General features: G+C 50.1%; 2 protein-coding genes across 4 annotated transcripts in view; one reads left to right on the top strand and one right to left on the bottom strand.

Annotated features, from left to right (window-relative positions):
- The window catches only part of LOC142564939 (uncharacterized), an 82,058-nt gene that overhangs the window by 31,160 nt on the left and 28,166 nt on the right, over positions 1-22,732 (bottom strand). For all 3 annotated transcript variants that reach the window (XM_075676149.1, XM_075676150.1, XM_075676151.1), the window contains exon 2: positions 791-965. In XM_075676149.1, coding sequence (XP_075532264.1) covers positions 791-965 — 175 coding nt within the window. The remainder of the gene's footprint in view (positions 1-790; positions 966-22,732) is intronic.
- On the top strand, positions 5,642-6,595 carry LOC142564411 (uncharacterized). Its single transcript, XM_075675405.1, has one exon. It carries the CDS (start codon positions 5,642-5,644, stop codon positions 6,593-6,595), a length of 954 nt encoding a protein of 317 aa, XP_075531520.1.

The raw sequence follows: 22,732 nt of genomic DNA, 5'->3' as shown, positions 1-22,732 counted from the left end.
GTCGTGCGGTTATCATAAAGAAATGGTTATCCTTCACCATATCTGAAGTTCCGTACCTCTAAGACGGCATACCCGAAGCTTCTCTTTTTCATAGCTAAAGTGACGCACCATCTGGATCCACAATCAGTTTTTCATAATTTGTCAGGCAACGAACTTTACGTGCAGCGAAAGTATTATAAGCACAAATTGAAACGCGAAGGATTGGATAGAAAAGTCAGTGTAATTCCACTATGTGATGAAGGATCACCAGCGAAGCTCTGTATGTGGACCCCTTAATGGCGAACTGCACCTCCTCTGCTAGTCGGCTCGGTATCACACAATCTTCGAGATCGGCCCATTTATCGGGAGAGCTTAACGCCAGCTTCAGTTCCGCCGCGGTTCCGCCAGGCATAAGTCATCGGGATCGGCCCATGTATGAAAAATTGGTGGTCAATGCGCTGACGCGATACTCCAGATCCTAGCCATAAGTAGCTTCGATATAAAAATATATAACGATTGTTCTGCTTACAGGATCGCCTGGGTTCGTAAGAGTGACCTTAATTTGACTGCAGATTGTTCGTATGGAATTAGAACCTGGTTAGAAACGAGCTATATCATGATTTCTTGTTTTACTACGGTGTAAAAACGAGGAACAGGTTGTATGGCCAGGTTTTCTTGTTGGCATTTATTTTGACGCCGGTGGTACGTAGTTATTGTTCGTGTAGGACTTGGCCATATCTTTTCCGTAAAAGATAAATCGCTAAAGAGCGTATTGTAAAATACGGAACGTCGGCATGAAATTAATACTTACGTGGCAGTCGCGTGTTACACGATGAACCAGGGTTCACGAAACATACCACGAACAGAATTATGATCAGGATAAGCAGAACTTTTGCATACATTCTTCCGTAGCGTTGCAAAACTCGTTGATAAATAATCTCCGGAAGTGGCTTCACCTGTGTTGATGTTGGCAGGAGTAGTGTTTGCTGTAATATGATAACAGAATCAGGTTACCACAGTCAGGGCTCAGTGTCAAGTGTCTGTAAATGGGTCCTACAATCTTTTATAAAGAACATGGGCACAAGAATTTCAGATTTTCTTGGCCGTTGAGCAAAGCTGGAAGGCTACTTCAGTAGTACCTGCATAAATTTAAGCTATCTTTGCTTTCTTGATTCAAATGTTCATTTCAGGCTTCTGACTTATTTCTTAACAACTGGACGCCTCTGTATCAGTATACGCGGGAAAAAAGCCAGAAATGCATTAAAATAATTCCAGGGTGATAAAAAAACACACTTTTTCTTGTTTGTGCTCTTCAGAGCTAGATCTTTCCTCCGCCAGCTCGAAACCAACGTTCGCAGTCAAGTACGCCAGCTGCAATCAGCCAGGTGTCCCTGTTACGTAGTAGGTAGTACTTGCAACACAGTAATAGCCGTTATATTAGGAAATGTATCGCGTAGTCGCACGCATCATCACATCATCTGTGCGTTTCCAACCATCCCATATGGGCATATGCATTTACAAGGTCAAAAAAGCCACGGGAGGCTACAGAGTCAAGATAGCAGTTACCGCCGTAAATCCGGGTTCACATTTGTGATTGCGTTGAAAGAAGAGAAAGAAAGCCCCAATTGTTTTCAGCGCACGTGACAGTCCAATAAGGGACCGGCGGGCTGAACATTCTGCAAGCCTGCTGTTGTATAGTTGAAGCCATACCTCAGCAAAGTTGTAAGTTGTCAAAAGTGGCAGATTGGTGGAAAAAATGCAGGTGTCTTAAGATCTCTCTTTAGTAGTGAACGGCGAAAGCCTACTCTTCCTGCTCTTATTATTCACCTCTTTCTCTTTGCCTCTTCTCTTTCTCTTCTTTCTTTTAGTCGTTACTGCTCACTGCTAAGCATGTTTAGTAATTTGTACTGAATTGTGGTAATTACAAGCCATCGTTAGACATGTTGATAATATCATAGTCATTAGTAGTAATCACAAGTCATTCAAATCATTAGTGGGCATTACTGTTTATTAATGAGCATTTGAGTCAGTTGTAATAAATTGTCCTTACAAGTTGCGGTATATATTGGTCATTTCGTAGTCATTATTATTCATTTCAGTCATTATTAGCCGTTACTGCTCACTACTAGGCCTTGTAATGAAATTTATGAAAAATACTATTGTTTATTCATCTGTTCTGCTTTCGAAAATTTTTCAGCAATCCTTAGATACCCACCAGCTGCCTGCAGATTGGATGGTCGGGAAGGTGGTCCCACTACATAAGTCCGGTAGCAAACATTCGCCCCTCAACTACCGCCCCATTTCCCTCACGAGCATTCCTTGCAAGGCTCTTGAACCTATTTTGTACTCACGTATCGCAAAGCACTTAGCGAATACTTCATTTTTCACAAGAGCACAACATGGCTTCCTAAAAAACTTTTCTTGTGAAAATCAATTTCTTTCTTTTACTCACAGCCTTCATGTTATCCGCGGCAAAGGTTCATTCGCAGACTGTGTTTCTTTGATTTCGCCAAGGCCTTCGACAAAGTGTGTCATAAATTGCTTTTAGTTAAACTTAGTAACATAATATAGATCTTAACCTTTTTGCATGGCTTGAGAATTTTCTCCTTAATCGGTCACAGTATCTTGTTTCAAACAATCATATGTCCTCATCTAATCCTGTATACTCTGGTGTGCCCCAAGGATCAGTTATAGGCCCTCTTCTATTTTTAATTTACCTTAACGATTCACCCAATCATGGTTGTTCTAATAATTATCTTTTCGCAGATGACTGCGTTAGCCTCCGTGAAATCTTGGCCAAATCTGATAACAAATTTTCACAAGACGATATAAACGCTATCTCTAGCTAGTGTGACATATGGTTAATGCAGCTTAACGTAACCAAATGTAAATATATGGGTGTAACTCACAGCAATATTATTCCGCCTAACTATTGCCTTAAAGATACTCCCTTAGAGGTCGGAACCTCCTACAAATACCTAAGCGTCCACATAACCTCGTCACTTTGCTGGTCGTTGCACATCGACAACGTAATTAACAATACCAATCGCATACTAGGTTACCTTCGTTGATATTTTTCTTCTGCTCTTACATCATTAAAATCTTATACAAAACACTTATTAGGAGTAAAATGGAGTACGCCTCATCATCCTTCCCGGATACAATTAACTAAGCAATTTTGCAGTAACAATAAACCATTTCTTGCTGCTGTGTTATTTAATTGTGTTTGTTTTTTTACCCACTACCCTTTGTAATACTTCGGTCTTCCAAGGTACAATAAAATAAAATAAAAATAAATAATTCACTTGCAATCAATTGCGGTCATCACAGGCCGCCTTTAGACGCATTCGTCACTTCGTAGTCATTAGTGGTCATTACAACTCATTATTACCCCTACCAATGTCAGTTATAACGTCATCACTAACTAACTTTCACAATCAATAATTTTTTAGATTTTTTAATCTCTCTTTAATCTGTCTTCACACGGCGTGATGACGTTTCGGCGGACAGTCCGGTGATCAGGTCTGCTGACAAACTTCACCATGAGCCTAGAAAGGCTTCTGCCCTAATAAACTCCGGGAGCATCTTTTGTCCCTGTCTTATCGGCATGCTGCCACACTGTAGATTATTGAAGCTATTGTGGCTAGGGATCAACCTTCGCGCATTCCCGCTTTTTATCAAGAGACAGACGCCATATATAAGACGATATGCAGAGCCCTTCCAGTTTAGTAATACGAGAGACGCCTGTGTCAGTGAACTGTCTATGTTAAGCTCTGGAAAATATTCAAATATACACAATACATTCTGCAGGAGTCCGCGAAGGTTTCTTTCAGTCATCTGTTTTCTCGCACGGCCTCAGCAATTCGATAATCACAAATAAATGGCATCATTGCCTACATTCCTCACCACATGCTTCCCTCTGGTAAAAGAAAGCACCTATGGTGACAAAATTTAAATGTGCGTAATTGAGCGTACCACTACAGTGCTCTGCAAATGCGACAACGGCCATAGTAACGAAAATATCTCATTGCACATAGTGGTACCATCGTCGAAGGAGCAAGGAATGAGCAAGAGGCAACGTGAAGATTTATTGGCACCACTTTCCAAACAAGGCAGGAACAAATATTGAATTAGCCGGTTTGGGCTTGTGACGTATGCTGTACATGCTTTTCAGTCTTGCATGTGGCATTCGCCTCTATAATGGCTATATATATATATATATATATATATATATATATATATATATATATATATATATATATATATATATATATATACATATGTATGAAGATGGGGGGGCCGGAATAGGTGGCCGCACCGATGTGAGCGAAGGCATCGTACTGGTGGGCGTCTTCCTGCGAACTAACATGACCGCTGCCACCGAAACGTAACCCAAATCTCAGCCATTCCAGCATCCATCGAATCCTCAGATCCACTGCATCTCTATCATTATGCTTGCCTTTCTCTTCCTCATCTTTCACTCCCGGTGCAATTCGTTACCATAACATATATATATATATATATATATATATATATATATATATATATATATTTTGTCGGGCCCTTAGGCCCTCTCTGTAGCGCGCACGGGGGAAGCCTTTGAAACGCGCGCCACAACGGCACTCGTCGCATGGAGCATGCGCACCGATCGCGTTATCGTAAGAACTCGCGCGGGGACTGCCGGGAAGGGAGCTGCCCGATAAAAAGGCAGCGAAGACGGCACTCGGGGGGCTTTTTTGCGGGGCGCGGGCTTGGGGAGGCGCTGGTGGGGCGTGGCCCGTCTAGGTTTCTGTCCGAGCGTGCTACAGAGCAGGGGGAAAAGCGTCTTTGTATTGTGTCTGCATGAAAGAGTGCTCTTGTTGTTCGCTTTTGGGACTATCTGCGCGCCTGGTTCGGTGCTTCCTTGCTTTCTGCGCTTTATGCATTCTGTTATCGCCCGAAAGATTGTGTTGGTTGATGGTTTGTAGCGGCCGTTCTTTCGTCGCTCCCTTTGGCTTGTATATTTTGTTGCCTAGCTATTTTGCTGCTTGCTTCTTCGCTTTTGCTGCTTTTTGCTGCTTTGCTTCTTTACTGCTTGCTTCTTTGCCTTGTTCTTTTCTGCTATTGGCCGCGAGGCTGCGGTAATTTTGAGTGTTACATTCTATCGTAAATTAAAGCGGTTCTTGTCCCTTGCGCCTTTGGTCCTTTGTCGTGCTGGTCGCGGCTCGCGGACCCCCTGAGCGAAGGCGAGGGGCCTTCATCTGGCGCCCGACGTGGTTTTCTTCTTTCTCGTTGTTTTTCTGTTTGTTCTGGAGTACGCTTCAGCACCGCAGGGACCACGAGCACGGGAACAAGGGAACCGCCCCCATCTCGAGGCAGCTGGCAATCCCCCCTAGGCCTACTTGTTTCACTCCGACATCGGGTCCCACAGCTCACGCATCTGTACCCAACCCCTCTGACCCGCGTAAGCTCACTGAACGTTTTCATACTACCTCTCGTTCTCCTTGCGCCCCGCTATTCGGCCCCTTCCTGCCTCCGCAGAACCGCTTGACCATTCCGTCGGACCACTTTGCCCGTCCAATTTCAACACGAAAGATGCACCGCCGGCATTTTAATGCACCTACGTTCGGGTAAAGTGAAGCAGGGCGAGGTTGAAAATCATACTCGCGATACCACTAGTACGATGCCTGATAAAAAGGACCAGGGCGCGCCAGCCCAAGACATGTCCAGCATTATTGCCCGGCTGACCGCGCTGCTCGAGCATCAGACAAACATAACTCCAGCAGCCAGTTTCCGTTTGCAGCTCTCTGTGCCTACATATGAAGGCCACACAGATAAGAAATCGGTGGCAGACTTCCTTCAGGAAATGCAAGATTACGGCGATGCGGAAGCCATTACGGATGACGTTCTTCAGCGCGTCTTACCCGTCGCCCTGACTGGGTCCGCCGCCCGCTGGCGTCGTCGCCAGTCATTCCAAAGTTGGGCGCACTTTGAGCAGCTACTGCGAGCAGAATTCCTCCCCCTCGACTGCGCTGTCCGCATGAAAGACGAGCTTCGCGCCCGTAGTCAGGCGGAGGAGGAAAGCCTCCAAGAATACATACGGTCCTTTCAAGAGCTTTACGAGCGCGCAGACCCTTCAGCACCCGAAACAGTCACCCGGGCGATCCGGCAATCTCACCCACGCTTCCAGGCTTATCTAAGGGGCCGCACCTTCTCTTCGCTTGACGATCTCGCTAAAGCGGCGTCGGATATTCAGGCGGCGATGTTGGCAGAGCTCACTTACCAGCCTCCACCCCCACGTCAAGCCTCCCTCGAGCCGTCTTGCGCGCGGCACTGTTCTCAAACTGCAAGCCCGGGGAATATGGTACCGCCTCCAAGGGCGCTTGACCCATTCACTCGCCGCACCTTTGCTACCCAGGCACCTTTCCGGCCTCCGGTCCCGGAACCTGCCACAACGTTGCGAGACACTCGGGGCCACAGCTGGCCTGTAGTGGCTGCCGCCCAATCGGGCGCAGCAGATACACGCAGGAGCATTCCAGTCTGCTTCCAGTGTGGAGGACGAGGCCACTACAAGAGCCAGTGCCCAAGCCCCCCTGGCTCCCGCCAGCAGGGAAATGACGAGGGCCGGCGGTGGTGAACAGCTCCCAGTCGCCGGCCAACGACCTACCGCGCCCCGACGTCCCCTCGGAACATGCAGACTACAAGCACCGAGCGGGGGCAGGCATTTCCAAGAATACGAAAAGCCGGGTGTTTTGGTCGTCTCACCATCCTGCTGCCACGGTGCTGAGCTTCGGACAACCTCGGCACCGTAGAGGGGGAAAGAAACGGCTCCCCGCACTCGAATCACCACCGGCATCAACGGTAGTAGCTGTACCGGAAAGGTGTCACCCCCCCCCCAGATCGAGAGCCCAGGATCTCGGACAAATGGTGAGGGCTTTGCCGTCCACGTTCAGTCTTCTTGACGCCCACCTTGAGAAAGCACCATCGGTGGTGGTCAGAATGGCCGGAATAGAAGTACCTGCTATTTTAGACACCGGCTCTGCTGTTTCCGTTTTCGGCGATCGTGTCAAAAGCGCCTGCGAGACGAAACGTCTACAGTTACGAAGTGTAAACACGACCCTTCGCATGGCATCCGCTCACGTTGCGTCCGCTACGTCAGCAGCCCGGTTAACAGTTACCATTAATGATAAAAAATTCCGGCAACGCTTCCTACACCTTCCAGGACTTTCTTGTCCTGTGATTTTGGGCCGTAACTTCATAGCCAAAGCAGGAATCGTTCTCGATCTCTCTAAAGGCACCTACCAGTACGGCATGCATGCACGCCCACTCAAGTTCATGACTAAGCCAAGAGAACCACAGTCAAATCTGTTTACCGCCAATATCTCTGCGGTCTCCGAGACGGGTAGTGGTATTCTCACTGTTCTGAAGTCTTTCACAGGATCTCCGGCGGAGAAGACCAAAATAGAGACAGCGCTTAAACCATTCGCCGAAATGTTCACGGAAGCTCCTGGCAGCGTTAATGAGCTGACTCATAGGATAGACACCGGATGCGCCCGCCCAATTCGTTTCAACCCGCGGCCCCTGAGCATTCACAAGCGAGCACTTCTTGATAGTGCGCTAGACGAAATGATCGCTACCGGTGCAGTAAGACCATCTAAGAGCCCTTGGGCGTTCCCAGTTGTACTAGCACCTAAGAAAGATGGCACGGCGCGGTTGTGTGTCGACTACCGTCGGTTGAACGCGGTCACAGTTCGAGACTCGTACCCCTTCCCATCAATCGATTCAGTGATGTATTCACTTGGGTCCGCAAAGTTCTTTACTACTTTAGACTGCAGCAGGGGCGTCCTGCAAATTCCGATCGCCCCCTGCGATATTGCAAAGACTGCATTCACTTGCCATCGGGGACTGTTCGAATTTGTCCGATTGCCTTTCGGTTTACGCAATTCACCTGCAACCTTTCAGCGTGTAATAGATATTGTGCTTCAAGACGCCAAATTCAATTATGCGATGGCTTACATGGATGACGTGGTAGTTTTCTCGAATACCCTGGAGGAGCATCTCGTTCACCTAACCACCGTTTTACAACGAATGCAGGCCGCAGGCATCAACATTAACCCCCGGAAGGTTCAACTGGTTTCGCCCAGAATCAACCTCCTAGGTTTCATTGTCGAGAAAGGCACATTCCGGCCTGACGAGGAGAAACTCCGGGCCATACTGCAGCTTCCACCACCAACAGACGTCAAGAGCCTGCAGCGGTATTTGGGCATGGTGGGCTTCTACCTCCACTTTATCCCCAACTGCGCTGACCTGGCAAGACCTCTCCACCAGCTCCTACGGAAAGGTGCCAGTTGGTACTGGACTGACGTGGAGCAGGGATCATTTCGAGCTCTGTCATCGGCTATCGCCGATACCGCACGTCTGTTGCTTCCCGACCTCAACCTGCCATTCACCGTGCAGACCGATGCAAGTGAGTATGGCATCGGCGCAGTCTTGCTTCAGAAGCACCAAGGGAAGCTTCACCCTCTGGCTTTTGCAAGTCGCACTCTCACAGGAGCAGAGCAGAACTATACCGCAACAGAGAAAGAGTGCCTAGCAATTGTATTTGCACTAAAGAAGTTTGACATGTATTTGGATGGGGCTGACTTTACTATTCAGACTGACCACCAGGCGCTGACGTGGCTGTCAAAGCTACAAAACCGAGCCGGCCGTTTAGCCCGTTGGGCCCTCGCTCTCCAGAGGTACAATTACAGAGTAGAATACAGGAAAGGCACCTTCAACAAGGTAGCTGACGCCTTGTCCCGAGCACCACTCTGTGGGGATGGCGAGCCGGCAACCGAAGTCCTGGCTGTGGCAGTGCCTGTGGATGCCTGGGGAACACTGATTTCCCGCCAGCAGCTACTCGACGCCCAGCTAAGCGACGACCAGTGCCACTTGATACGCAAGGCACTGGACGACGCCAACCCTGCCGGTAGCGCTAACTACGACTGCTACATGCAAGCAGAAGATGGCCTGCTCTTGCGGTACATACCTGCTGCCGATACGGATTGCGGTGAGTCCCCATTCCGTGTCGTTGTGCCTAGGAAGCTGCGCAAGTCTTTTCTAGAGTACTTTCATGACACCCGGCTCGCCGGTCATAGCGACGGCAAGAAAACATTTGAGAAGTTGTGTCGTGTCGGGACATGGCCGCACATGAGAAAGCATGTCTTCAGATACGTTCGCAGATGTCCTACCTGCCAGACCGTGAAACCGAGGGGAGGGAAGCCACCAGGCTTCATGCAACCTGTTGAGAGCCGATACCCATGGGAAATTGTGGCATGTGATGTTATGGGCCATACCCCAGGTTAGCTAAAGGGAATCGATACTTGTTAGTGGTGACCGACCATTTCTCCAAATGGGTAGAGCTGTACCCGCCACGCAAGCTGGATTCTAAGATAATCAGGGATAGGCTGTTGGAAGCATTCACCCGTTTCGGTTTCCCAGCGCAGCTTATCACAGAAAATGCCACATATTTAACCGGCAGGATATTCGTTGACACTTGCAAAGCTCTTGGCGTGCAGCACAAAAGGACGACACCCTACCACCCTCAAGCAAACATCACGGAGCGTGTGAACAGAAACCTTAAGACAATGCTGGTGGCTTTCACCGAGCGGCACAAGGACTGGGACGTTCGTATCCAGAAGATGGCTTTCGCCACAAGGACCACAGTAAACCGGTCGACAGGGTTTACGCCAGCGGCTATTCTTCTCGGTCGCGAGCTCCGCTTTCCGATTGAGCATGCATTCACCAACGGCTCTGAATTACCAACTCGCAATTACTCCACGTTCACACAAAATCTTTCCAGCCGCCTGGCCCACAATCTGAAGGAGGCCAGGGAAAACTTGGACCTTGCCCGCCTGGAGCACGGGAACCAATACAACAAAGGCAGGCGGCCCCTGGAGTTCGCGGTCGGCGACGAAGTGCTCCGCCGCACGCACCCACTCAGCGATGCTGCAAAAGGGTTTGCTGCTTCCCTCGCGCCTAGATGGGATGACCCTTACGTGATCACGAAACGTATTTCTAGCTTGGTGTACCTACTATGGGAAAAACATGGCAGCAGAGTAATAGGGCCCGTAAGCTTGCACGACCTCAAAGCGTACTACGAGCGCCCATCAGACAGCTAACCGTGCTTCAGTCATTATACGAGTTCAGCAGTTAACGTGGCTGTGCCCTACATCCGGTGTCTGTTAATCACGATGTTTTTACATATGCTGTCTTTGGATATGCTCGCCTTACGCAGAATGCCACGCTACCACTCCAACGGGCGTGACCAGCCTGGCTGCCACGGCGGCCCATCGAAACATCACCTACGTCATCGGCCTCTCACCCAGGCGACCGATGTGCGCTAACGTCGGTTGGGCGAAAAGTGCATTGTCTCTGAAAGAGCGCACGCCTTGAGCGCATGCCAATCGGAGCCGTCACGTGCAGCTCCGAACGACGCCAGACAGCATTCCAGCCCTTCGCGTGCCAACTGCCCCGAACATTTCGCTTCGCAACAGCCGTGATATAACTCGACTAGGACGATGCATGGTGCTGTTGGACATAGTGTTGTTGCATAGTGTTGTTGCATAGTGTTGTTGCATAGTGTTGTTGCATAGTGTTGTTGCATAGTGTTGTTGCATAGTGTTGTTGCATAGTGTTGTTGCATAGTGTTGTTGCATAGTGTTGTTGCATAGTGTTGTTGCATAGTGTTGTTGCATAGTGTTGTTGCATAGTGTTGTTGCATAGTGTTGTTGCATAGCGTTGTTGCATAGCGTTGTTGCATAGCGTTGTTGCATAGCGTTGTTGCATAGCGTTGTTGCATAGCGTTGTTGCATAGCGTTGTTGCATAGCGTTGTTGGACACCCAGGCGGGTGTCCGGTCTTGTACGGGGGGGAGTGTCGGGCCCTTAGGCCCTCTCTGTAGCGCGCACGGGGGAAGCCTTTGAAACGCGCGCCACAACGGCACTCGTCGCATGGAGCATGCGCACCGATCGCGTTATCGTAAGAACTCGCGCGGGGACTGCCGGGAAGTGAGCTGCCCGATAAGAAGGCAGCGAAGACAGCACTCGGGGCTTTTTTGCGGGGCGCGGGCTTGGGGAGGAGCTGGTGGGGCGTGGCCCGTCTAGGTTTCTGTCCGAGCGTGCTACAGAGCAGGGGGAAAAGCGTCTTTGTATTGTGTCTGCATGAAAGAGCGCTCTTGTTGTTCGCTTTTGGGACTATCTGCGCGCCTGGTTCGGTGCTTCCTTGCTTTCTGCGCTTTATGCATTCTGTTATCGCCCGAAAGATTGTGTTGGTTGATGGTTTGTAGCGGCCGTTCTTTCGTCGCTCCCTTTGGCTTGTATATTTTGTTGCCTAGCTATTTTGCTGCTTGCTTCTTCGCTTTTGCTGCTTTTTGCTGCTTTGCTTCTTTACTGCTTGCTTCTTTGCCTTGTTCTTTTCTGCTATTGGCCGCGAGGCTGCGGTAATTTTGAGTGTTACATTCTATCGTAAATTAAAGCGGTTCTTGTCCCTTGCGCCTTTGGTCCTTTGTCGTGCTGGTCGCGGCTCGCGGACCCCCTGAGCGAAGGCGAGGGGCCTTCAATATATATATATATATATATATATATATATATATATATATATATAATGTGTGTGTGTGTGTGTGTATATGTGTGTATGTGTATATATGTGTATATATATGTATATGTATTGTTGCGTACGAGTTTGTGCCGCTGTGGACAAGAAGACCATGTTAGGTGAAGAGGAGGTAGAATGAGTTACCCTGACTAATCAGCTACAACCCCGTAACTGCATATATTGTAAATACATACATTTTCTGCCCGTAACATTTTGGTGGAGGTGCGGGGCACTCTCGCCACGAGCCGGCCCTGGATCTTCGCAGCAGGCGTCACACCGGTTCCGCTGCTATGGCTACTGACACTGCCTCCGCCGCTCAGACGCCAGCGGAAGTAGGTCTAAGCCAGCTAGGTCACCCGGGAATTGGCAAGGCCGAAGTCGAAGACTGGCTGACGCCGTATGAACGCGTTGGTAAGCACAAGTGGGTTGCAGCACTTTTGCTGGCCAACATGATCTTTTACTTGGGAGGAACCGCGAAGGTGTGGTTCGAGACGCATGAAGCCGACACTAGAAGCAGGGACTCCTGCAAGGAAAAGCTACGTGATCTTTTCGTAACACCTGTGGGACATCTAATTAAGGTCAAGCAAGAGCTAGCGTATCGTGCCCAGGCATCAACGGAATGGTACGTCGCGTACATTCAAGACGTTCTGGCTCTCTGCCGTAAAGCAGACGCGGACATGCTGGAGGCCGATAAGGTTAGACAAATCTTAAAGGGCATCACGGACGATACGTTGAATCTCCCGTTTTGCAGAAACTGTTCAACGGTTTAGCCTATCATTAAGGAAGGCCGGATTTTTGAGCAAACGCATCGTACAACGCTTCGACCGACTTCCGAATACGGCTGCTGCTTCCTCCTGCAACGATCCTTCGGCGTCACATCCGCCTACAACGCCAAACTTGACGCAGGTCATCCGTCGCAATTTGAGGATATGGCTTCAAGTTCTCACTGCTCCCATACGCATGACAACATGACCATCTCGCTCTTTCAAGCTGTTGTCCGCTAAGAAATTGCAATCTTGGATATTCAGTCTGCCGTCCGCCCACGTCTCACCCATACCGCTCTTGTCATTGCCTCTGCTGCACCTTGACAATAGTTTCCAAAACAATATCGGAACCCCTGTGAGTGGCGAACACCTGATGACAGGCAAATTTGCTTTGCTTGGTTCCGAGTCAGTCATATCTCCTGCGGCTGCCGTAGTAGCCGCTGATAGTCCTCGTCTTGACCATATGCTGATCGCCGCTTCTACAGAGACTCTCGGCCTCTGTCGTCCCTCTGTGAACCATATCATGCCGGCCTTCCACCTCGGGGACACACCACTAGGCGCTTGCCCTCACCCCAATGGCATCAGTGCCCTTCACCGATACCTAGATGTCCTTCGTCCCCCTCTTACGCGGGCCGCTTCTCGAGAAAATAAGCAATGCAGCCCCCGGAGGTGCGCCTACTGTGACGACCCGGAGTGCAAAATCTATGCTGACCCCTTCTGCTTGACCAAATTTTGTTGAAACTTTTGTTGATGATTTACCCATTCAAGCCCTCATCTATACTGGCGCTCAGGTGTCGGTTATGCAATCAGATCTTCGTGGCCATCTCTGTAAAGTCCTGACACTTGCCGAGTCGCCTGCCGGCCGAGTAGCTAATGGCAGTTCAACAGCCATGATGAGAATGTTCGCCGCCCGTGTTACCATTGCCGGCGGTCCAGTGTTAGTCCTGATCACTGCACCGGCCGAGTGTCTCCACGAAGTGATTCCTGGAATCGACTTTCTGACTGCCCATTCATCACTTATTGACTCTGCAATCGGCACCTTTCGCCTTGAACTGCCCCATTACTTTGCCGACCTGACCAATGACCACAAGTCCCTACTTTATTCTACCGAATTTGCTCGACTGCAACCTGATGCTGCGACTTACGTCCTCATGTCACTTTCTCTACCACTTCAAATTGGTCCTTACGTGGTGTCCCCAATTTGCGACGTCCTCCTGGCCCGTCAAATAGCGCTACCAAGTTCAATTGTAACTCTTGTCAACAATCAAGCGTGGCTTCCTCTTCTGAACTTTGGTTCATGTCGACAAGTGCTTCCTGAGGGTGCATCTATCGCTTTGCTGCCTCCTTTGGAAGACTGTGGAGTAGCTGCTCTTACGCCCGAAGCACGATTCGACACTGCTGCAGCTTCTATTCCTCCTACTTCACGCAACGACAAGTTTACACCAATGATAGCTACTGATTTACGACCTGCTTACGCCGACGCCCTTTGCCGCATTCTGATATCCTACGAAGACATCTTTGATTTTGGCAATTGCCCTCTAGGCCCCAAAGCGTGTCGTCACCCATCCAATCCACACTGGTGGCGCTCCTCCTATAGACCGGCGTCCCTACCGTGTGTCTGCGGCTGAACACCAGATGATCCAAACCGAAGTGGACAAAAATACTCTCTAAAGGTATTATCGAGCCTTCCTGCAGTCCGAGGGCGTCATCTGTCATTTTGGGTAAAAAGTAGGGGAATACCTGGGGATTTTTTATCGACTGCCTTCACCTCTGTAAGATTACCAAAAAGGACGTGTATCCGCTTCCGTGTATTGATGGCGCGCTGGAGTGCTTACACGGTGCCAGTTATTTTTCGTCCATTGATTTGCGCTCTGGTTACTTGCAAAAAAAATAAAAAGAAGAGTAAGAATGGGCTGGGGTGCGTTTGGCAGGCATTCTCACATAATGAACAGCAGGTTGCCACTATACCTCAAGAGAAAAGTTTATAACAGCTGTGTCTTACCAGTACTCACGCAAGGGGCAGAAACGTGGAGGCTTACGAAAAGGGTTGTACTTAAATTGAGGACGACGCAACGAGCTATGGAAAGAAGAATGATAGGTGTAACGTCAAGGGATAAGAAAAGAGCAGATTAAGTAAGGGAACAAACGCGAGTTAATGATATCTTAGTTGAAATCAGGATAAAGAAATGGACATGGGCAGGACACGTAATGAGGAGGGAAGGTAACCGATGGTCATTGAGAGTTACGGAATGAATATTAAAGGAAGGGAAGCGTAGCAGAGGGCGACAGAAAGTTAGGTGGGTGGATGAGATTAAGAAGTTTGCAGGGACAACATGGCCACAATTAGTTCATGACCGGGGTAGTTGGAGAAGTATGGGAGAGGCCTTTGCCCTGCAATGGCCGTAACCGGGCTGATGATGATGCTGATGCGTGCAAATCGCCGTGGATGAATGAGCTCGCGAAAAGACCGCCTTTGTCACCCCAAATGGTTGCTACCACTTTGATGTGATGCCTTTCGGACTGCGCAATGCCGCTGCTACCTTCGAGCGCATGATTCAAATGGACCACAGGCCTCCGCTACCTTAATGGCGTCATTCATTCTTTGTCTTTTTCGACGAGTGGGCCTACAACTCAGTTCTGCAAAATGCCATTTTGGCCACTACCTAATACGATTACTTGATCACTTGGTTGGCGCTGCTGGCGTCCAGCCTGATCCTGATAAAGTTCGGGCAGTTGGCGAGTTTCCACTTCTGCGTTCTTCTACCGATGTCCGAAGTTTCCTAGGGCTGTGTTGCTATTTTCGGCGATTTATCGAGAACTTTGGCGCAATCACTCGTCCTCTCACAGCCCTTCTCAAAAAGGACACCACTTTTTCTTGGAGACCCGACCAGGCAGCAGCATCTTCAACGCTTATCAGTCGCCTTATCAATGAACCCGTGTTGGGTCACTTTGAACAGCATGCCTACACAGAAGTTTGCACTAATGCCAGCGGCCATGCCATTGGCGCTATCTTGTCCGAACGATGGCGGGACACCAACCACGTGATTGCGTATGCTAGCCGTCTTCTTTCAGCACCAGCGCGCAAGGCCTCCATAACACAACGTGAATGCTTGGCCATTGTTTGGTCTGTTGGTAAGTTCCGCCCATACCTCTTTGGTCGGCATTTCATCATAAGGCATGGTGGTCGTGACAGACCACCATGCCTTATGTTGGCTATCCTCACTCAGAGACGGTAGAGGCTGTCTTGGCCGCTGGGCTTTACGCCTGAAAGAGTGTACCTTTTCCGTGTCCTACAAACCTGGTCGGCTTCATAAGGACGCCGACTGCCTCTCCCGTTATCCTGTCGACCCTCCCGATCGGACCGAAACCGATACAGGTACCGGCGCTTTATCGATCTCCGACTTCTCACGCATCGCCGACAAGCAGCATTGTGACCCATATTCGCGATCCATCATCGAACGCCTTGTCTTGGAGCAACATGGCGTTTGTCTCCGCGTGTTCATTCACTAGGACGGGACCTTATACCAACGCATTATGAATCCACATGGTGCTGAACTGGTTCTGGTCATTCCCCAGCATCTGCGTTTTACAATTCTCTCACAGCTACACGATGTGCCCACCGCTGGTCATTTGGGTGTTTCCCTTACGTGCGGCCGTTTGCACAGGCGATTTTTCTGGCCTCGGCTATATCGCTTTTTTCGAAGTTCCGTCGCTGCCTGCGAACTTTACCAACGCCACAAGAAGCCTCCATTGTCTCCCGCTGGGCACCTTCATCCTATAGATATCCCCAGTGAGCCATTTTACCTCGTCGGCCTGGACCTCTTTGGCCCATTTCCAACTTCATCGTCGGGCAACAAGTGGGTGGCCGTTGCGACGAACTGTACCACGCGGTATGCCATAACGCGTGCCCTCCCTACGAGCTGCGCAACTGATGTGGCTGATTTTCTCCATCATGAAGTGATCCTACATTATGGTGCCCCACGTCATCTACTCACAGATAGAGGCCGCTATTCTCTTTCTAAGGTTGTCGAAGACTTTCTTCGCTCTTGCTCCACGTCCCACAAGTTCACGACAGCTTATCACCCACAGACAAACAGACTTACCGAGCGTCTCAACCGTACACTGAGAGAAATGCTCTCCATGCATTTGTCCGATGATACCGGGATTGGACTGCACATTACCCTTCATGACATTTGGGTGCAATTCGTCGCTCACGTTGTTACTGGTTATTTTCCGTTGTATCTACTACATGGCCGTGACCCACTCCTGCCTCTTGACTCGCGGCTCACTTTCTATGCCGCCACTACCACATTCTATGCTCGCGACGCCATTGCTCGCGCGGCCAAAGCACGTCGCATTGCCCGTGACCGTCTTCTGATGTCTCAGACTAGCCAAAAGCAACGTTATGACAGTCGCCGTCGGGACGTTCACTTCAGCCCAGGGTAACTTGTCCTGCTTTGGTTACCCTCTCGTAGCGTCGGTTTTTGCGAAAAACTGCTGCCGCCATACGTCGCGCTATACCGAGCTCATTGGCAAGTCACCAGCCGCACATATGAGATATAACCTGCACCATCGACGTCTTCTACCCCACCAAGAGCTGATATCGTGCATGTTTCACTGCTGAAGCCCTATAACTCGCATACTGATTCGATACCCTAGAGAGTATCTAGATGATGCTTCTGCCGGGTGGTTAATGCCACGTACGAGTTTGTGCCGCTGTGGACAAGTGGACCTTGTGAAGTGAAGATGAGGTTGAAGTGTCTCGAAGATCCGTAGAAGGTGTTACCCTGACTTCTGAGATACAACCTCGTAACTGCATATTTAGTAAATACATGTATTTTCTTTCCCTTAACTATATATATAGCGACGAGGTTTAAAGCCGTTCGCAACGTTTTGGAACGCTAGGTAAATCAAGGCACTGCAAGGGCTGTCCGTAGCGCGGGGCTCGCTCGCGATCACGGTACGGCCCTTCGTCTCCCTTTCAGACGGCACATACACAGGGGTGCGTCTGCTTCATTACAATTCCCCGGGAGCTAAGCGTAGCCATCCTGGCGACTCAGGGCGCGGAGAAGATGAGCGGGTCGTAATACGGTTTCAGGCCGTTAACATGTACTGTTCCTCGCCCACGACGACGCAGGTCTGGTGACACGTTGAGCGGCTCGACGATGTAGTTGACCGGTGAAGTGGCCTCGATAATACGGTACGGACCATGATAACGCGCCAGGAGTTCGGAAAAAAGGCCAGGAACGTGGGCTGGTATCCAAAGCCACACAAGCGAAGCAGGAGCAAAGTTATGCGGTGGTTGATGAGCACGGTCATGTCTTGTCTTTTAACGTTCTTGAGTCTGACTAGTCAGGGCACGTGCCAGCTGACGGCAATCTCCAGCATATTTGGCGACTTCGGAAAGCGGAGTATACTCTGTAGCGTCAGTTGGTACGGCAGTCTGGTGTCCAAAGGGCATGAAGGCTCACGGCCACATACAAGGAAAAAGGGGGAAAAGCCGGTGGTTGCTTGCGTCGCGGTATTGTACTCGAACGTAACAAAGGGGAGAATGGTGTCCCAGTTGGAGTGGTCGGATGAAATATACATCCGCAACATGTCGCCAAGTGTGCGATTGAAGCGCTGGGTCAGACCATTGGTTTGGCTATGGAACGCGGTCGATTTGTGATGAATTATCCTGCACTCAGCGAGGAGGGCTTGGATGCCCTCCGGCAGGAAGACACGGCCCCTATCACTCAGTAATTCTCGGGGAGCACCGTGGCGAAGAACAAAAGTACGAAGGATGAAAAAGACCAACGTCACGGGCGGTCGCTGCTGGCAGAGCTGCAGTCTCAGCGGAGCGAGCAAGCTGATCTACACCGACAATATTCCACCGAATTCCACGCCCGCTGCATGGAAACGGGCCGTAGAGGTGGATGCCGACGCGGTTGAACGGACGAGACGGGCTTGGTAGCGGCTGCAACGGTCCTGTGAAACGCTGGGTAGGTGTCTTTCCTTGTTGGCATGTAGTGCAAGACAATGTACTTTTCCACAAAGTTGTAGATACCTTAATATCGCTGACGCAACCTCGTGTAAGTTTTGAGGACGCGGGCGTGAGCGCTTAGGGGATTAGCGTGAAAAGACGCGCAGACGTCAGAGCGCATATGACGAGGCATAGCGAGGAGCCATTTGCGTCTGTCGGGAATTCAGTAGCGACAATATGGAACGTTGTCCTGCACGGAAAAGTGGGTTGCTTGGCGACGCAGTGCTCGTGTCGAAGGGACATCAGACGGAGCGGCAAGGTAGTCAAGTATCATTGCAAGGGTTGGGTCTTTGCGCTGCTCTGCGACCATGTCAGTGACGGGGAACGGTGACAGGGTGGACGAGGAAGCTGACAAAGACACCAAATTAGGCGTCAGTGGGGAGCGAGAAAGCGCATCAGCGTCGGAGTGCTTGCGACGGGAGCGGTACATGACGTGGATGTTGTACTCTTGCAAGCGAAGCGCCCAACGTACCAAGCGTCGAGACGGGTCTTTCAAGGAAGAAAGCCAACAAAGGGCATGGTGGTGAGTAACAACGGCAAAAGAACGGCCGTAAAGGTATGGGCGAAACTTGCTTAGTGCCCAGATGATCGCTAGGCACTGCTTTTCTGTTACGGAGTAATTTCATTTTGCTTTCTTTAGAGTACGGCTCGCATTAGCGACAACGTATTCATCATAGCCAACCTTCCGTTGCGCTAAGACCACGCCAAGGCCAACTCCGGTGGCGTCAGTATGGACTTCCGTGGGAGCATCAGGGTCGTAGTGGCGTAGAATCGGTGGTGAGGTCAACAAGTGGCGCAACTGCTGAAACGCTGCATCACATTCAGGTGACCACGCTGCTATGCGGTTACTGGCGGAAAGTAAACTTGTCAAAGGCACCATGACGGATGCGACATTGCGTACGAAGCGACGAAAATAGGAAAATAGGCCAATAAAACCTCTGAGCCTTTTGATAGGCGTGGGTGTCGGAAAGTCTGCAACCGCGCAGAGCTTGTCTGGGTCCGAGAGGACGCCGTGTTTTGAGATAAGGTGACCCAATATGGTTAGCTTTCTTGCAGCAAAACGGCACTTCTTGAGGTTAAACTGTAGGCCGGCAGATGCGAGACAGGTCAGAATGTCATGCAGGCGAGCGAGGTGTGTCGGAAAATCGGTTGAGAAGACGACGATGTCGTCTAGGTAATATAAACCAGTCTTCCATTTGTGGCCGCGAAGGATGGTGTCGATCATACGCTCATAAGTAACAGGCGCGTTGCACAAACCGAAGGGAATGACGTTAAACTCGTAGAGGCCATCGGATGTAACAAATGGGGTTTTCGGACGGTCAGGCTCGGCCATTGGAACTTGCCAGTACCCAGAGCGCAGATCCAAGGAACTGAAGTATTCTGCGCCTTGTAAACAGTCGAGAGCCTCATCGATTCGAGGCAGCGGATAAACGTCTTTTCTCGTTATCTTGTTTAGGTTTCTGGAGTCGACACAAAAACGAATGTAGGTACCTTTTTTCTCACTAATACGACAGGTGAAGACCAAGGACTTTGAGAGGGATGGATGACTCTACGTTCGAGCATGTCGTCCACTTGCTGCGTGATTACTCGGCGCTCTTCGGCGGAGAAACGATACGGGCGCTGTCGCAAGGGGGAGTGGGAGCCGGTTTCGATGGTGTGAGAAACACCGGTGGCAAGGCCCAGTGACGTGTGATGACAGTCGAAAGCAGAGACAAACTTGTGAAGGAGAGCGAGTAGTTGGCGGCAATGAGGTGGGGAAAGAGCAGGGTCGATGGCGTTGTGAAAACCCACTGAAGGTGATGAGCCCGAGACCGAAGCGGTTGCATCAACGTGATGGAGGGAGCCGTTAGGAACATCGAGGTCGTCGACGTAGTCGACCGCCTGGAACTATCTTACGGTGTCTCCACGCAGTAGGCAGATCGGGTACTGGTAGTAGTTGGTGAGCAGCATCAGAGTTGACCCAGATGTTACAGTAAGCACGGCCAACGGAAGAACAATGCCTTTGCGTTGAGCAAACACATCGAACGGCGTGAACACTACAGTGGCGTCAGATGCGGCATCAGACGACAAGACAACAGCCATCGACGACTCAGGAGGTATGGTTGTGTCGGCATCAACCGTGAGTTTGTCGCAAAGTGAGGAGAGGTGGTGGGCAGTGATTCACATGGTGGCAAAAGCGAAACTTCTGCACGCAAACAGTCAATGACAGCATGATGACGTGACAGGAAATCCCAACCAAGGATGAGGTCGTGAGAGCACGATGGTAGAACGAAACACTCGATTATGTACAGAACGTCGTTGATGAAGACACGGGCCGTGCATACAGCTGAAAGGTGAATTCGCTGCGCGCTGGCAGTGGCGAGCACCAGGCCAGAGCGAGCTGTGGTCACTTTTCGTAGCTTGCGGCAAAGGCTCTCGTGAATGATGGAAACAGCTGCTCCGGTATCGACTAGTGCCACTGTGGGTACTCCTTCTACAAAAACAGTAATAACATTTTGCGGCGAAGATTGAGGTCTTGAGAATGCCGATGTATTTGCAGTTCTTGCCTCAGGAACTGCAGCACTCAGTTTCACTCTTAAGTGGGAACTCGACGACGCAGGGGCGAAATCGTACGCTTACGAGGAGAAGGGGAACGCCGAGTTTCCGACTGGCGATCAGTGTTGAGACGTCGCGGTGAAAATGGAGGCGTGGCGGCGTATTGTGGTGCATAGCTGTGCGTGTCAAAGCTGGTACGGGCAGTTGGGGCGCGGCGGTGACAGAAGCGCGCCACATGGCCAGCAATCCGCAGGCGAAGCAGATAGGCCGGTTGTGTTGAGTGTGCCACGTCTCGGTGGGACGAAAAAAACTGTGGTGACGGTCGGGCAACTGGGAATGAAGCTGGATGCACGGGCGATGAAAAGGAAGTCGTCTGCGCAGGTGGCCGTGCAACCGCGGCTGCATAACTGAGCGGCAGCGACGTAGGGTCTCAGGAGCAAAGTTGGCATGGGCCAGCGGTACACTCATAGGATTAGGTGTGCATTCCAGATGCAACATCTAGAATGTTGTCAGCAACATCTCGAATGCTGTCATCGATGCCCTTCAGGATATTTTTGATCTTGTCATCCTTTGACATGCTGGAATTTACCCGCTTGCACAAATCGAGAACATCGTCGATGTAGCTGGGGAATGTCTCTCCAGGCTGCTGTGCGCGCTGGCGTAGACGCTGTTCAGCGCGTCCTTACGCACAGTTGGGCGATCAAACTCTACAGAAAACACAGTCTTAAACGCGGACCAGCTTGTAAAGCCTGTTTCGTGGTTGAAGAACCAAAGTTTGGCTACGTCGGCTAGGTAGAAAGGCACATGGGTCAGCTTAGACTGGTCATCCCATTTGTTATGGGCACTTCCACGTACGTACGATGACAGCCAGTCTTCCACGTCGTGTTCGGCGGTCCTACTGAAAACGGTTTTGTCCCGTTGACGAGGGACGCCGGCGCAGATGACAGTGGCAGCCGGCGGTGCAGGCTACGAGGTGGCGGGATCAGGGATGGTGCAGGGCGACCTTGTTGGCAGGGTTCGAGTGCGGAGCTCCAGGACGAGGCGAATGATCTCAGCAACCTTCACCAAATGTGACGAGGTTTATTGCCGTTCACAAAGTTGTGGAACACTAGGTAAATCAAGGCACTGCAAGGGCTGTACGTAGCACGGGGCTCGCTCGCGATCACGGCAAGGCCCTTCGTCTTTCTCATCAGATGGCACATGCAAAGGGGCGCGTCTGCTTCATTACAGTATATATATATAAATGTATATATATATATATATATATATATATATATATATATATATATATATATATATATATATATATATATGTATATACACATCTTGTGCAGTTATGCACCTCCTATTATTGGATGACGCCACATGGAAACTTCCGAGTAGTGGAGTATGTGATTTACTTCGTATGTCGCTCCCCCTTGATGCATACGCGTGTTCCAATTAATTTGTTTTGCTGAGGCCAACGCTACAATATTTTATGAAAGTGCTTTTACCCCTTACGTAAGACTGTGCCAAATGTTACAATGGTAACGCTATCTTTATCGATGCCGATACCGAGGCGTCGGTAGACAGCCCGCACAGCGGTCGTTCCTGCCATGGTTATTCATTCGCGAATTTTTAGACGTTCTGCTCACTGTTTATGCGCTATACTCACTCTCAAAAAGACATTCTTCATGTTTGCCTGTTGGCCACTTCCGCGTGACAATATCAGCTTATAAGAGCGGCGCATATGTTTGCGTACGGTGGCACATACGGCCACCGTTGGTCATTTCCTTCAAATATGTTGTAAACCGCGCAGCGCTGACATGACATTTTGCAAG

The sequence above is a fragment of the Dermacentor variabilis genome, chromosome 11, assembly GCF_050947875.1.
Source record: "Dermacentor variabilis isolate Ectoservices chromosome 11, ASM5094787v1, whole genome shotgun sequence".
Lineage (NCBI taxonomy): Eukaryota > Metazoa > Arthropoda > Arachnida > Ixodida > Ixodidae > Dermacentor > Dermacentor variabilis.
This window is presented reverse-complemented; position numbering and strand designations above follow the sequence as displayed.